We start from the raw sequence: 15591 nt of genomic DNA, 5'->3' as shown, positions 1-15591 counted from the left end.
TATAGAGTAATGATATTAATTTTTTATTTTTTTATAAATGACGGACTCTGTAGATGGACCACCTGAAGGTACGTGGAAAACCATCGCCATCACCAACCATCTTAGTTCGTACAAAATGTTGCGTCCACCAACCTGCGGCGTAGGTGTTAAGTTTCATATGCCTTTAATTACACCGGCAACCACGTCCTTAAGACTGGATAACAGAACTGCTGCTTGGCGATACTTCCGGACTAGCTCTGCCTCAAAAATCTCTAACTTCCTACTACTATTATTATATTTTTATACTGAGCCTCTTTGATTTGTTCCGTTAAATCTAATCACTTAAAAAAAACAGGGGGAGATAGAAATACAAGGCAGTTTTGAGGAGGTCTCGAAGACACCGCTGTTCGATGAACTGCTGGAGGAAGAAGAACCCGAACAAACAGAGGAGGTCCTTCGAGCACAGATGAAGAGACAACGCACAATATCTATTCAGGTAATAAAATAAGACTTGTTATTCATTGGAAAGCAGTACGTGTGTAAGCAAGTATATATGGCTGTAATAGTGGTATCGTATGAAATGGCTTCTGCTACGCGCTGTGTATTTCGCATTCAGTTTCCCAAAATATAGTTTCATTCTGTACCCTACTTTATGAATTATTATTTAAGAATGTACAAACATGTACGTTGTTATTCGAAGTTCGATTTTGACTTTCGATGATCTGTAACGTCAGTGTAAAATGGGATTCATGAACGTTGTTTTGAAGCTCAAATTCTTCAACACTCACTTAAAGCACACGCTCTTGTAAAATAAAACATAGGATTGTAGAATTTGCGTCTATAAAGACTTAGAGTCGTAGGGGATAGAGTCATCAAGATTGCGAGCGCGCAAATCTTGGTTGTTGCCACGCACTTCGCTGCGTACGCGATCGGTGTGTATAACCGTAAAGCGTTTTATTCGTTCTAGATTTCGTCGAAACTACGGCCATTAAAACATGACTTTGAAGACAGATAGCATACCTAACTATGGTAACCTCGCAATATAGGTACTTACGATTCATTCCAGCCTTTGCGCTTGATTTTAATTATTCGATTTTTCATTGTTTTATTTCTTTCTATTCAAAGTTAATCGAAAATAAACAAAACCACCATCGTTTTTATAAGATTTATTTTTACTTTCAATAACTCCGACTTACTCAAATATAAGTTTTCGTTTAAATATAATTTTTTAAATTAAATTTATTTATTTAAAAATTTTAGTCTCATACAAGCGTCAGCACCACGGCCGATGAAAAAGCACACGATGAAAACGATGATCCACAAGAAACCGCAGAACTAATGGAGACTGGTAAGTTTTAAATATAAATTACTGGACTAGGCGGCGCTGCAGTCGAGTATTCTAGTTGCCTAGACAGTGGATAACGGAAAAATATGTATTAATACAACTACAATACGTATTGGAAAGGGTCCTATACTTTTAAATGGCCACTTAACAGGCGCCATTATCATTTTCCACCCATTTTTTTACGCAAAATATAGTCGATATTTTGCGTAAAAAAATTGTGAATGTTCCTATACACCACACTTGGAAATTATTGATGTTTTTCTCAGGACCAAAATTAGGCTGTCAGTCCACCGGAGCGGAGCGAGGCAGCGGAGCCGAGAAACGGAGAAATATTAACCAATAGGATTGCACAAAATCTCAGCAACTGCGCACCGCATTAGTCCGTTTCTCGGCTCCGCTGCCTTGCACCGCTCCGGTGGACTGGCAGCCTTAGCCTATGTCACTCTCCGTCCTTTTAACTAGCTTTATGCTAAACATCCAGTCGATTGGTTGCACAGTTAGGGCTTAGGGCGCAAAGGAACGAAAACCCAACTAACAAACGCACTTATACGTATTTATAATATTAGTATGGATCAACCGAAGTTAAAGTCAAATATTTCGTTATTCGAATAGGTCTTTAAAAGGCATTCAGTTAACTACACATTTTTATATTGTATTCGTAAACTTAAAGATAAAGCTGCCAGGGTTTTAAACGCGACGCGCTATGAGGCATACAACAAACATAGCCGCATAATAACAATACGAAAAATATGAAACAATACACTTATACATATATCTCGTAATTTCATTATCTGCGCCTGTGAGTGTACTATTGTGTACGTAACCTACTTTAAAAGATAACAAACCACACATTGCAATAATATTCGTTTGCGTGCTCAAGGCAGATCGATGTAAATACATATAATACAAATCTACAAAACAAACCAAGAAATCCGGTTTCTTAAAAATTTCAATTTAGCCTGACTCACGTTTCGCAATTCTTTGAGTTGTAACAGTAACACTGTTTAAGATATCCTACTTTCTGATTTGAACATCCTCTCTCTGAGCTTTCTTATGAGGTTCATAGTTAGCACTGGCAATATGCGCTTTGGTATTCATTAAGAAGCATTATATATATATTCAGCATAGGTAAGTATTGTTGTATACCTCGAATATAACTACTGGCATGGGATTAAATTACTGTCCTCCTTCCAAAACATGGCGTCAGGGAAAAGAAGGAGTTCACTCCTATTATACACGTATATTATTTCCACCCGTGAGACCATCGCTCGGAGAGTAGGAAAGTGGGAAACTATGGGAGAAGGTTAACATTTCCCCACGCAGAATAATAAGAGAAAGATTGCCCTGGGCTCTGGCCATGCTAGGCGTACTGTGACTGTACGAGAAGATGCCATATCGTATCTAGAACGCTGCCAATAGTTTCGGAGATTCTGTTTTTCAAAAATAAACCTACCTAACTGGACCGTTTTACCCAGAACCTAGTTATTTAAAGTATATCCATAATGATATTATAACTGTGATGTGTGTTTTTTTTTGTTTATAAGTTTGTTATTATATTGAATCGCTATTCCGAACAGAGATAGCTCGAATCCCGGAAACCTACATAGAATATTTTTTATCCGGAATAAAAAATATTCTGTATAAAATTTTCCTGCAGGTCATAATCAAATTTGTTTTGTAAAATGTGATTATGAAGGACTCAATCATTTTTCACAAGATAGGAAAATCAATATTAAATTGCAAATTATTAATGTTGGAAAAGAGCAACTGTTCGAGTTTCTTACAGGCTTCTTCTCGGTAGAGTCTGCTTTCCAAACCGATGGTAGAGTCAATACAAACAGACAGACTTGACGTTTCAAAAGTGCTTAGAATAAATAGCTTGAAATATATTGATTTTGTATTTTCTGAAAACCCTAGACAATCCCAACCGTACAAATGTCACCCTAATTCGAGGTCCGGTGAAGCTTTCACGCCCGTACCCGCTCCCGGACGAAGCTTTTACAGTTACAACCCTTAATGTGGTTGTCAAGTACTGTCTTAAGGACAGTAGGGAGGACTGGAAGAAAGAAACTTCTGCACCTCCATACTCGTATAGGCATCAATCAATCTTTGAAACTGAACGAAGCGTGCAATCATTTTGCATAATTTCACAATTCAAGGTGCAAAAGCACCTACTTTGCATATTTCTGCAGGTAGCAAGTACCGTGCCGTAACTTGTAAAAAAAACTATTATCCATGCCAGTGACTTATTGACACTAAAACAAAAAATTCGGGATTTTCCTAAATACTTTCAATAAGTAGATTCATCAAATTTTCGTCTGTCTTCGAGTACTTTCGTTTATCTCCCGAGATATAATGTATTCTATGTGCTTTAGAATGCAAAATATTTATGCAGGTACAATTTTGTCGGTTTAGCGGTTCGGAAAATCAAGAACATAATCTGTGGAATACAATACAAAATGTTTTTGTACCTTTAATTGAATGGAAATTAGACGATAATTAGACGATATCAGGCGGGTCGCTGAAAGCCGCTGGAAACAAGCGGAGATTTTAAAACTCCCTACAAAAGACCTATGTCCAGGAGTCACGTCAAACGGTTAAATTGATGATGATGACTAGCCGATAACTTAATTATTATGTAAGTTAATATTTCGGCTACATAAAAAAGATACCTACTCGAAATACCTATAGTTTTGTATACAGTAGAAAACTAGTCCGTATCAAAATGTTAACAAACATTTATTTAAACCCAACCTACCTTCAACTTGATTTTACGTAGGTACAGATACGGTATCTCTATTGATAGTGGTTAGCAGCAGTTGCGTATTTTGGTCTTACCGTTAACCGCGATTTAAAGTAAGCTACAACAATCCTTGCAAGATTTTCTTTGTACCTAACTGAAAAAGATTCCCGCACTTTAGGCATTTTAAAGATTATTTTCGAACAACAGACAGCCTAACGAGTTATTTACGATATCGTTCAAATAATGACAGAGATAAATCACAGACGGACTCAATCAACTTCACATTTTTCGCGCATAAATTATGTCACACTGCCACCGATAAACTTGAAATTCGGAAAGTTATTGTATTTTAGGCCGATTTATTTTCGAGACTACTCGCACATTAAACTAAATCTGTTCAGGCAGGTAAATTGTAAAAATAATACCCATCAATGTACAGTGTACACCATACACTGTACTATACTATACTATCTTCGCGAAGTCAATATGCCGGGCTTCGGCTTATTCAAAGATTCGGCATGTAATTCACCCGCATTATATATTGGTGCATCGCGGTTTAGAGGATTTGCATGCTAAAACTTAGTATTTTGATGCCGTTGTTTTGTTATAGTAATTATATTATAATGAAAAAGTGTATTGGTATTAAATATATTCAAAAAGTTAGGTACTTACTAAATTTTTGGCTACCTTACTATTTGAGCATATATAATACCATGCTAAAGTATCACTCAGATGCGACTTTACAATGTTATGTTAATTTCACTGTTTTGTTGGCAATCAGGTCGGGTATCGGGATCGGTGTACAGGAAGTATTTCCACGCGGGAGGCAGCTGGGCTCTTTTGGTGTTCACTTTCGTATCTATCATCCTCGCACAAGTCGTCACATCTGCCGGGGATCTGTGGCTAACACATTGGTAAATATACTTATTATTAAGGCGCCATCCATAAGTTACGTCACACTTTACGGGTTAGGGAGGGGCTTCCGGAAGTTTGAAACCGTGGGAGACGTCAGGTATCATGTATAAAGTATAAACTGCATCAATAAATATATTGTTTTGTATAATGTTTTATTTGTTGTTGTTGAAAAAGATTTAAAATAGATTATAGACGTAAGTACCTAAGTATATAAATTATGTTGGTGCCGCATTAATTTTTAAAATGTTAAAATGAATTTGTTGCATTTTATTATGTGACTAGTGGGATCGCACAGGCAAATACGGGGATTTTTCATTACACGATTCATGACATTTTTATTAGAATCATTATAATATTCATGTGAGTTGTAACGTAATATATGAATGGCCCCTAAGGTCTAAGTTAGGTATAACACTTATTGTTAGGTATAATTAATCAGACCCTAAATAAAATTAATGATTTCAGGATGAATACCGTAGAAAACACACACAATAATGACACTTTGCAAGAAGATCGAATAATTCCTAACACGACTACTAATAATTCCACCGTTGATCCAAACAACGGGGAAGGATATTTATCACTCGCCGATCATACCTTTTATATTTACATTTGGGGAGCAGCCATACTTGGGTGCATCATTCTTACAACCGGCAGGTAAAAATTATGCTCGCTCGCATTCGAGGGAGTCGTTTTCGCAATTCCATACCGCCAAAGTTAAATAGGCCTCAAAATAACTCATTTTAGATTCCTAAATCCCGTACTGCTGATTTTTATTTTACAAATGTTCTGCTAAAATCCCTAGCTGAAAAATTGTAGGCAAAGGTTTTGAGTTTAAAAAAAATTTAATAAGATCTTTTTAGCTCGTTTTCGCCACGGTCTAACATACCTAAATTATGTTATTAATGGATGTTTATAATTTCAAGTAACGTAGGTAGTATATTAGGTAGGTATATAGTATATATCTCGTATAAAACTGTTTATAGAAATATCGTCATTGTAAAGTTACATAAAGTAGGTAAATTATTGGATCAACAATTTAAATTATGAGCTTTAAGTTTGGTAGCACCTAAAGTAGTAGCAATTAACCTCGAATCCGACATTTTGAAATTTATTTCTTATTTGTTACTACGAAGGCAGAAAAAATGAACTTTTTACTAAGTTTATCGCCCGCTTGTAAGGTTACTATTACGTACAAAGGGCATCATATCTTATCTTAATTAGTCAATGCCAACGTTGTCTGATTGACATAAAACTCGGGAACAACAAAACCGAGGGTACGGGATTCGTACGAGGGAATTCGAAATCTCACTCAGAGTTGAGATTTTATACCTACGTTTATTTATTGCGTGAAAGTTGATTAAGATTTAAATGGTATCGAAAGAGTGCTTTCACGCGATAGAATAAGTAAACGTGGGTTGAAAAACTCTCACTTGGCGCTACGTAGTCCAGCACGCCAATTCTGTATATCAGTTGACACCAAATTTAGCCAGCCATTGCGGAAAGTTGCCACCAATTAACCTATTAAATCCATATTTTGCATTCTAAAACTAAAGTTTCCAACTGAGTTTATTTCAACTCGGTTGGCTGATATATTTACATAACGTATACTAATGGTTTGGCGCTATTTGATAGCACCTTTTCAAAGTGGCTAGCTAAATTTGGCGTCAAGTGAGATACGGAATAGACCTTCTATTAAATTAATAAAACGAAGTAGTTTTTTTTTTATTTTTCAAATTAAATTGTAACAAGCATTTTACAATATCATAAGCCATCCTCTTAGAAACTTTGCGTTTATGGTGAGGATGGCGAGTTCGTAAGTATGTATCTATATAATTGTATGAATCTTGAACAACTTACCTACTTACTACCTTACCCTTAGACATTCTTTATTAAACAGTGGTAGTTTTTGAAGTGTTGGCTAGAAAATTTCTTTTACATTTCCTTAAAATTAAATTCTTTTTGACATTTAAACAGTGCATAAAATTAAAAACAATGTTAAATTATGTTTTAGATCTCTGTTATTCCTGTGGGTGTGTATGTGCAGTTCGATAAAACTGCACAACAAAATGTTCAGTAACATTCTGTCAGCAACAATGCGATTTTTCGACACCAATCCTTCTGGACGTATCCTTAACCGGTTCTCTAAGGACATGGGGGTTGTGGACGAAATTTTACCAAGGATGTTTCTCGACAGTATTCAGGTAAGGAAATGCTCTTTACTTCTTAAAATTTAATGATTAACTTACTTGAATAATATGTATATTAACTCTTCAAATATAAAAAATATTAAGAAAAGCAGTAGTAGGCATTAAGTGGTTGAAGTGGCAGATTGACATTTTGTTTTCTTTATGACTAACTGCCCCCCTGAGGGCAGTGCCAAATTAACCATGTGGCAAAAGAAGCAATTGCTACGGACTCCGCGCGAAAGGGGGCCCCCGTGTATATTTAAACCTTAACTTTTTAAGAGGGTCACGTACATACATAAATACACACACACATACATTCAGAGCCATAGCAGATCAAGGGCTCTTTAAAAGAATTTGCTAAGGGCCCCGCGCCAGCTTAATCCGGCACTGCCTGAGTGACATACTAGAATAATTTTTCGAAGTGGATCTTTAGTTATAATTGGCGGACCTGACGGTGAGTCGAAATCAACATTTCGCAGGGCCTGCAAGAGACACGTCAGATAAAGTGCCGCACTAAGACATCAACCTAAGAAGTATGTGTTAAGCCTCATATATTACCTATAATTACAATAGCAAGCACGCCCTTTAGACTGGAACACAGCATTGCAGCAATGCTTGGCGGCAGAAATGAGCATTGCGGTAAAACATACTTCCCCTCACGAGCTTTGTTACAAAAAACTCTGCTATTACTAAGAAAGCTAAACCTAACCTTCTTGTCGCTATCAGTCTATAAAGATCCTCATTGCATTATTTCGAAAACTATACTACAATTTTTTTAAGTACATATTAAAAAAATAATAAATAAAATATTAAATAAAATACATTTACATAAAAAAATTACATGCTATTAATGTCGGCAATGATAAAATGTTTTTGACACACTGAAAACGTTAACATATATATTAAATGCTTATATATGTTATGATAAGGAGTTACAAATTATTTATTGAATTTGTAATTCGTTTCATAGTATTATTGGACTAACGTATACTATACTTTTACAATTCCTAAAACAGTAGTAGAGTATTTTATCTGACTGACTGTAACTGTTTTTCTTGACGAGCACAACTAAATACCTAAATAATAATTTTGTTCTCAGATGTTTATGGTGATGTTTGGTATATTGATCATGGTAGCCATAGTAAACCCCTACATGCTGTTGACCACCCTTTTCTGTGGGATATTCATGTATTTGTGGACTATTGTTTATTTGAATACGGCCCAGGCTATAAAAAGGTAAGAAAATATTGTAAATAGGCCAAAAATTTGCATTAAAGCATCACGACCTCAGCCTTTTAATGTGCTGGGAAAAGGCCTCTTGTCTATTCGGAGAGAGGGATCTAGAGTCGAGACCCACCACGTTGCTCATTGCGTGTTGGTGGGCTTTAGTGATTTTATTATGATACTTATGTTTATGATAATAACAAGGCCAGACGGAAGCGTGTAACTTGGTCTGGGGCACGGAGGTGGACACTGCTAATATCCTAAAACCAGGCTGGTACCTTCTGAGAATTTTCAAGAAAAATATTTTTTGCCCTACACAAACCGAAACCAGCCTATCGTGATCCGTAGTGGAATACATACAGTTCTCCTGACTGATTTCAACCACGGTGGTCAATCTCCCGAGAGATTTTCCAACTACGCAGGAAATTGGTGGTTTTAGAGGACCAAAAGTTGCCCATGTAAGTAACATTGGCTTATACTTTAAGTCCTCTAAAACCTCTAAAGAGGTCCTTTTAACTAAGTATATGCTAAAAATCAAGTTGATGGTTATAAAGTTACGGCGCAAGCAAACCATCAAATACACTTTCGCATTTAATATATTAGTAAGGATCATTAAATCTATTATAATGGACACATTTGAAAGCCCTTGTTGTCGAAGAAATAGGTGAAAACCTGGCGATCGTTACTAAAACGTATTTTTTTTCGTGTTATATCGGTACAGCGGTCCCATCAATCATCCGATATAAAGGTTATCAAGATAAAACCTATAATAATATCAACTTACACTATAGTGACAAAAAGTATAGTGTTGAAACAGCTAATCAAACGATATATCTATATGATAATTTTTTTGCTAGAGTGATTGACCGGACAAGGATAGATACCACCGTGCGGCGTCGCTTGCATTCTGTATAGGATATTCCATTGCATCGAATTGCTAATTAATAATTTATTTTATATAACTACTAGCGTACCCCATCCCGCTTCGCCGGGCTAGATTTTGCTTTATTTTAATTAAACAATAAACTTACATCATTAAATTTTATTATATTTTCATTCTCTTCTATTCTCTTCTCGAGCGGGTTAAGATCATTATCTACACCCATGTACACCCAACAATAGAATATCATCATAGTAAATAAAAGCTGTATTTGACAGTTCAAAAATAGGAGTGCTCGTCACCAAACTTTACAGGATTACTCGCCAGGTCAATCCGGAGATTCCCTGAAAGTTTCATTGAAATTGGTCCAGCCGTTCCGGTCCTATACGGAACATGCCCACACACTTTCTCTTTTATATATATAGAGATAGATATTGCTGAATACTTGAAATCATATTTTAAACGGACACTTTACGTACTCCGTTCACTAACCCGTCTGCCCAGCGTGATGATATTGGGCAAACTCTTCCAATATCATATCTCACAGAGCTTGAAAATAGTTCATTTCCATTCATCAGAGTTGAGGGTGTATCACGCAGTCCGGTATTCTCGCACGTGTCTGCGAGTATGGCGGGACTGACGACAGTGCGTGCGTGCGGAGCGCAAGAAATGCTCCGTGCACAATTTGACGACAAGCAGGATGTCCACACCGCAGCATGGTAAGATCTTCTTATTCCAATAACTTTGTGCTTAGACATCGTGATCATGTAGTCCGGTATTCTTGCAAAGTTGCACGTGTCTGCGTATGATTATTTGATGAGTAATGCACTCAGCAAGGATAAGAGTCTATTAAAATTCTTCATCAAGGTTTCACCACCTTACTTGAAGAACAGAATCACCACGCTCCTGTCTGTCTGTCCGTAAAACGTCTCAATTTCTCCAAATCGAACATGGTGCTCAACTCTTCTATTAGCTTCTATCCCTCGAAAGAACTACACTCTCTATGTAGTTCTTCGTTCTAGAATTATGGAAGAACTTTATTCTGTAGTTAAGCGAATACGTACTTCAATCTTTATTTCTTCAAAGGTAGGTTACTAAATAATTTCAAACTTAACTAAATAAATACTTGCACACTTCGTGTTCACGACCTTCAGAATTGACGAATATTATAAACGACGTCGTCGCTAGATTAATATCGGATAAATACGGGTCTTCTAACTCAAGAACTCTATCGTCGAGTGGTCAATAATGCAATATTGATAATATGTGTAAACTGCGCTACACAAGGAAGAATGTACAATCGATAAATTATATTACCCGACAAACCCAATCATTGAACCTACTCCGCTGACATATCGATAACGATGATTGATTGATACTTACCTAATATCTAGATAGATCTACAGGAAGAGTCTTGCGACGAATTTCGTAAGCCTATCTATCTACTCAAACCGTTCAAGGTAATACTAAATCGAAGGTTCAAGATAAGTAAAAATATTGTTCTAAGGAATCCATCTTTCGGTTTATATAGTGTACCTAGTTTGTTTCTTTTTAATATTCATTGTTTGTTTGCATTAAGAAACTCAGGGTCTTCCCCTAAGGTATTCTATCAACGCGGAATTTGAACGAAGAAAATAAAATCAGTCATACCTACATAATACCTATTTATAATATATGTGCCAAAAAGTGTCCGAAGTTATTTTTGTTAGATGCCTGCTTTGCAATTCAGAATAAAATGTAAATTTAAAATTTAAAAAACCCCGGTTTTTTAATATTATAATAGTGTACATTATTCTACTAGTCAAGCCCTTTCATTTGAAACCAATTTTAGAGGGATTTGTGAAAAGTATGTAAGCGCTTAATCAACGTGGCCTCTTTACGAGAAAAACCTACCTACCACTTGTCTATTTATGTGTATTGTGTTGCATTGTCGATTGCTGTAATCAAATTATTTTTGGGCTTTTTTTGGTTTTATAGCAGAGATCCTCAAATGTCTTACGCTTACCAAACTGTTAAAAAACTCCAGATGCTTTTCTAACGGGCATGAATTAGTAACAGACTACTGACATATTTAATATGATACCTGTCTTTAAAAATCACCTGATATACAATATATAGGTTACTTATTTTACTCGTGTCTACAGCAAAAAAACTACCTACTTCAATCTTTTATTTGCAATTGCTTCTAAACTTTTAAGTAAAAAAAAAAATATAAATAGGTATTTTGTATGTCACGCAAAAAGAATGCTGAAGGTCGACGGTGCGCAGTGGACAATTAATAAGCAATTACTTGAAATAGATAAATTTTATATTTTAAAACCCCTGACTTTCAATATACTTAGTGTACGTTATTCTTCTAGTTCAACCCTTCAATATGATACCCATATAGAGGAAGTTGTGAAAAATCAGCGTAATTCGTTATTTTCCGGTGGCGGCCATTTTCGATTTGAAATATGTCTTAGCGTATAGTATTCTACTAGTCAAGCCCTTCCACATTGAGTTGAGGGAGTTGTGACAATATATTTTATCCGCTATTTTGTAGCCGCGGCCATCTTGGACGGATTTCTATCAAGCATAGCTAAGAAAACTCCCGACTAATTCACCTTTCAAGCTAAAAAAAAATCCAAAATCGGTTTATCCGTTCGGGAAATACGATGCCACAGACAGACATAGACACGTAAAACTTAAAACACACCGTCGTTTTTGCGTTAGAGTTTAAAAACTGACTTATAAAGAGATTAGAAGGCTGCATTAGGTACTGGTCTAGAAATTAACAATATAAATTGCAGATCACGAGGTCCTGTATTCGATTTACAAGTAGGTAGGGCCGAAAATTGTAAGGTTGGTATTTTTTGCTGTGAAGAAATTCTCAGTACCAGTCTTGACATAAAAAATTGACGTTTCCGATCCCGTGTCTCGGAGACACGGTACGCCGTCGAACCTGGCTTTTATTAATTTTTGGTTTCGGAGTCTGTTCCAATTTCAATAATTTAAAAAGTAATTTAAAGGTACAAATCTTAATCATAAAACTAATTATTTGGATATAGATTAATGTCACGATAGGAATGACAGACACCATTTTTAGATTGTACCCGTGTTTTGATTGAAAAATTATAAAAAAGGCACAATATGCCTTAACTATAACAGCTAGACATATAGCCTCGCGGACTTTTTGCCGATAATAATGATGACTTCTAACATACATAGAAGATAGAAGATACCTCAAAAATAATTTACTACATATTTTTTATGTATCCTTCAATCATTATCGGCATACGCTTGTGAAGCTTTAAGTCGTTATATGACATCTTTAACCAACATCGTTATATTTCACGGCACCAGGCCATCGACGGATGAGTGCACCACCCATTTGAGGCGTAGGTGTTATAAAATGAGTGCGATTGCATAAGTTCTATAATTATTATACGTTTTTAATGTTTATAAACTTTGAAATGTAAGTGGGAACTGGAAAGATACCTTTTATTAAAGTTGTTTAACCGGAGAGCACTCTAAATTCTGAGTAGGCAATACGTTTATATTATGTTTAAGACCGTTGGTCCGCGCTCCTTTTTCGTGATAGTTTAAATAGATAGGTATCAATATTTAATCGCTTGCAAAAAACGAATCACGGCCGCACAACTGAGACATAGTGAACGTGCGAATTCTGTTGGTCAACAAAAAACTTTATTTCAATTTAAATCAAAAATTACTTATCATGGATGAGTAGATAGGTACTTATTCACCGATTTTTATTGAATTCTAAAATAGTTTTCCTTTGGTATTACACCTGCCTATGTACCTACCTTAAATTTGCCTCTTTTTTTGTTAAAGGTACTTAACCCTAATTACCAACACGGCTTTTTCTATATGGCTGAGCCTCATCTCGGCGTCTTATGTCGTGGTAGTGGCATACACCTTCTTGTTAATGGACGATGGTAAGCTTTTTTTTCTATATGTCGTCAATATGAAACTATTTGTTAGCAAATAAACCTTGTTTTTACTAAGAGAAAAACGTTTCACCAATTCTATCAATTCCAACTTCAAGTTACGACACCGATGCGCCGTGCCGGTGCGTAATGTTTGAGGAACTTGTATACTGACATTTAGCAAATTAAAAAAACGAAAACTTAAAAATACGATTTGTATAATCGTATTATCGCATAATACGACAACTTGTTGCAAGAATTATAGTTAAATTAGGTTATATGAGTTGCCTAGTGTAAGTCGATTAGTGAAAGGTAAAAATAGGCCTAGGGATCCCCTTATTGATACATACTTAGGCATTGCCTTGGTATTTGATTGTGAAAATGGGCATAAGGCTTGCCACGTATAGCTCGAAATCATGATCGACTATTACGAGGGTTCATTCCAGCATCCGGAAAAAATGTTAAAGGTTTTCTTTAAATTCCACTACAAGTTAGCCCTTCACTGCAATCTCAACTTATGTAGTCTAAGATGGTATTGGACAAACTTGTTAGAGGTGTGGCAGTTATATTAAATCGATAACCTTATCGGTTTCTACGCGGAATCGTAGGTACCAAAAGCCGTGTGCCAGAGGGTTACATTTTTAAGTCGAGAATTTCCCATTACCAGCCCGGAGTTAGGGTATTTTCGTTTGCCCAATCCCATGCCTCAATTTTAATTCGCCGGCGACCTCCACCACGATGGCAAAGCGTGGATTGGTAGACTTAGCACGCCTATGAGAACATTATATCAACCTTAGGCATGCAGGTTTTCTCACGATGTTTTCCTTTACCTTTAAAGCAAGTGATATTTTAATTGCTTCAATTGAAAACACACATAATTCCGAAAAATTCCACTGGCGAGCGAACTTGGTCCCCCCGAAAGTGAGCTGAAGCTGAAACCACTAGGCTGGCACCTATTAAGCCTACGTTCATCATTACATAGGAGTAATGTTAACTGAGGAAATGTATTTGTTTTGTATGGTGCCAAGACTTCCTACACCTAACACTAAATGGCGTAACACATATTTAACCATAGTTTACGGTCCTTCGAGCCGGATTGCTAAGTATGAAGCTGGAGCTGACTTATTTCTTCCTTAAAGGAACGTTTTAGAATTCAATTATTACTCAAGAATACATAATGAACAAATAATATAATAATTACTATATTCACCTACCTCTTTTCTATGCCTGAAAGAAATCGCTATGTAGCGATAAGGCCACCAAATTGTACTCTCTTGCTCTGTATTTATATCTCTGTAACTACTTTTTTTCTTTGGTGTACAATAAAATTGTATTCGTTTATTTATTCATTAATTCATTCAATTTATAAGCGTGTGATTCTGTAGCAATAACTTTTTTCTAGGAACCACCAAGTCTGGAAACGTGGGTTTAGCTATCAGCCAGGGTCTTATTCTAGTGAACATGGTCCAGTACGGCATAAAGCAGACCACTGAAGTGATATCGCAGATGACCAGCGTGGAACGGGTTGTTCAGTTCACTAAGCTTCCTCAGGAACAGACGGACGGTCCCCCGCCGCCAAAGGACTGGCCCAAGCGCGCTCGACTCGTGTTTAAGGACCTTTACCTAAGATACGACAAGGAAGCCGAGCCTGTACTTAAGAATCTAAATATAGTTATTGAGAGTGGATGGAAGGTAAGCTGTACTTTAAAATATACTTTAAGTATCTAGATTATTCTAAATAAGTATTGTCGCTTTATATCTTAGTATACCTAACATTTTCGATTTTGACGCTATATTTTGACATCCATAATTAAAGATTTTTCAAACTAACTTTTCACAACAAACATGCCACAAAAAATATGCCAATGTCACCAAAATTACCTATATATACAATTTTATTAGATTATATTTTTATCTTCCTAGGTACTACCGTAAATAAGTTTAAATGAAATAGTGTTCCTTAGTATGAAATACATAGGTCACTACCTACATGATTATATTTAAATCTCACACACATCTTAATTATCTCTTTTATGCGGCAATTTAATGACGCATGTTCTTGAATAATTACTATTAGGTATATAAGAAGTGTTACATAAGTATATTATATGCGTCCCTTTCATGTAGTCACGCGATCTAGTTCTATCTTTTTATAACGATAGTAAACTGTTAAATCATTCCTTTTTGCAGTCTGCGTAGATATTCTTTAGATAAGATTTATCTCAGTCATTATGTAGACCAACACTCAATGATATGTTTTATCGATGTAAAGTACCTCTCAAAGTTGTGTACCTCTTAGCAGTGGCGTGCACAGGGTTTTTGACCAGGGTAGGCATTAAAGCGTTACATGGTATAAAATAAAAGAATTCCCCTCCAATGCGACAATAAAA

The 15591-nt window shown here is 36.0% G+C and overlaps 1 protein-coding gene across 3 annotated transcripts in view; it reads left to right on the top strand.

The window, feature by feature from the left end:
- The window catches only part of LOC120637639 (multidrug resistance-associated protein 4-like), a 58960-nt gene that overhangs the window by 34121 nt on the left and 9248 nt on the right, over positions 1-15591 (top strand). For all 3 annotated transcript variants that reach the window (XM_039909554.1, XM_039909553.1, XM_039909552.1), the window contains 9 exons: positions 335-475; positions 1240-1327; positions 4849-4981; positions 5448-5639; positions 6997-7186; positions 8271-8407; positions 9854-9994; positions 13107-13210; positions 14604-14893. In XM_039909554.1, the coding sequence (XP_039765488.1) occupies positions 335-475; positions 1240-1327; positions 4849-4981; positions 5448-5639; positions 6997-7186; positions 8271-8407; positions 9854-9994; positions 13107-13210; positions 14604-14893 (1416 nt within the window). The remainder of the gene's footprint in view (positions 1-334; positions 476-1239; positions 1328-4848; positions 4982-5447; positions 5640-6996; positions 7187-8270; positions 8408-9853; positions 9995-13106; positions 13211-14603; positions 14894-15591) is intronic.

Source organism: Pararge aegeria, chromosome 4 (genome assembly GCF_905163445.1).
Source record: "Pararge aegeria chromosome 4, ilParAegt1.1, whole genome shotgun sequence".
Classification (NCBI taxonomy): Eukaryota; Metazoa; Arthropoda; class Insecta; order Lepidoptera; family Nymphalidae; genus Pararge; species Pararge aegeria.
This window is presented reverse-complemented; position numbering and strand designations above follow the sequence as displayed.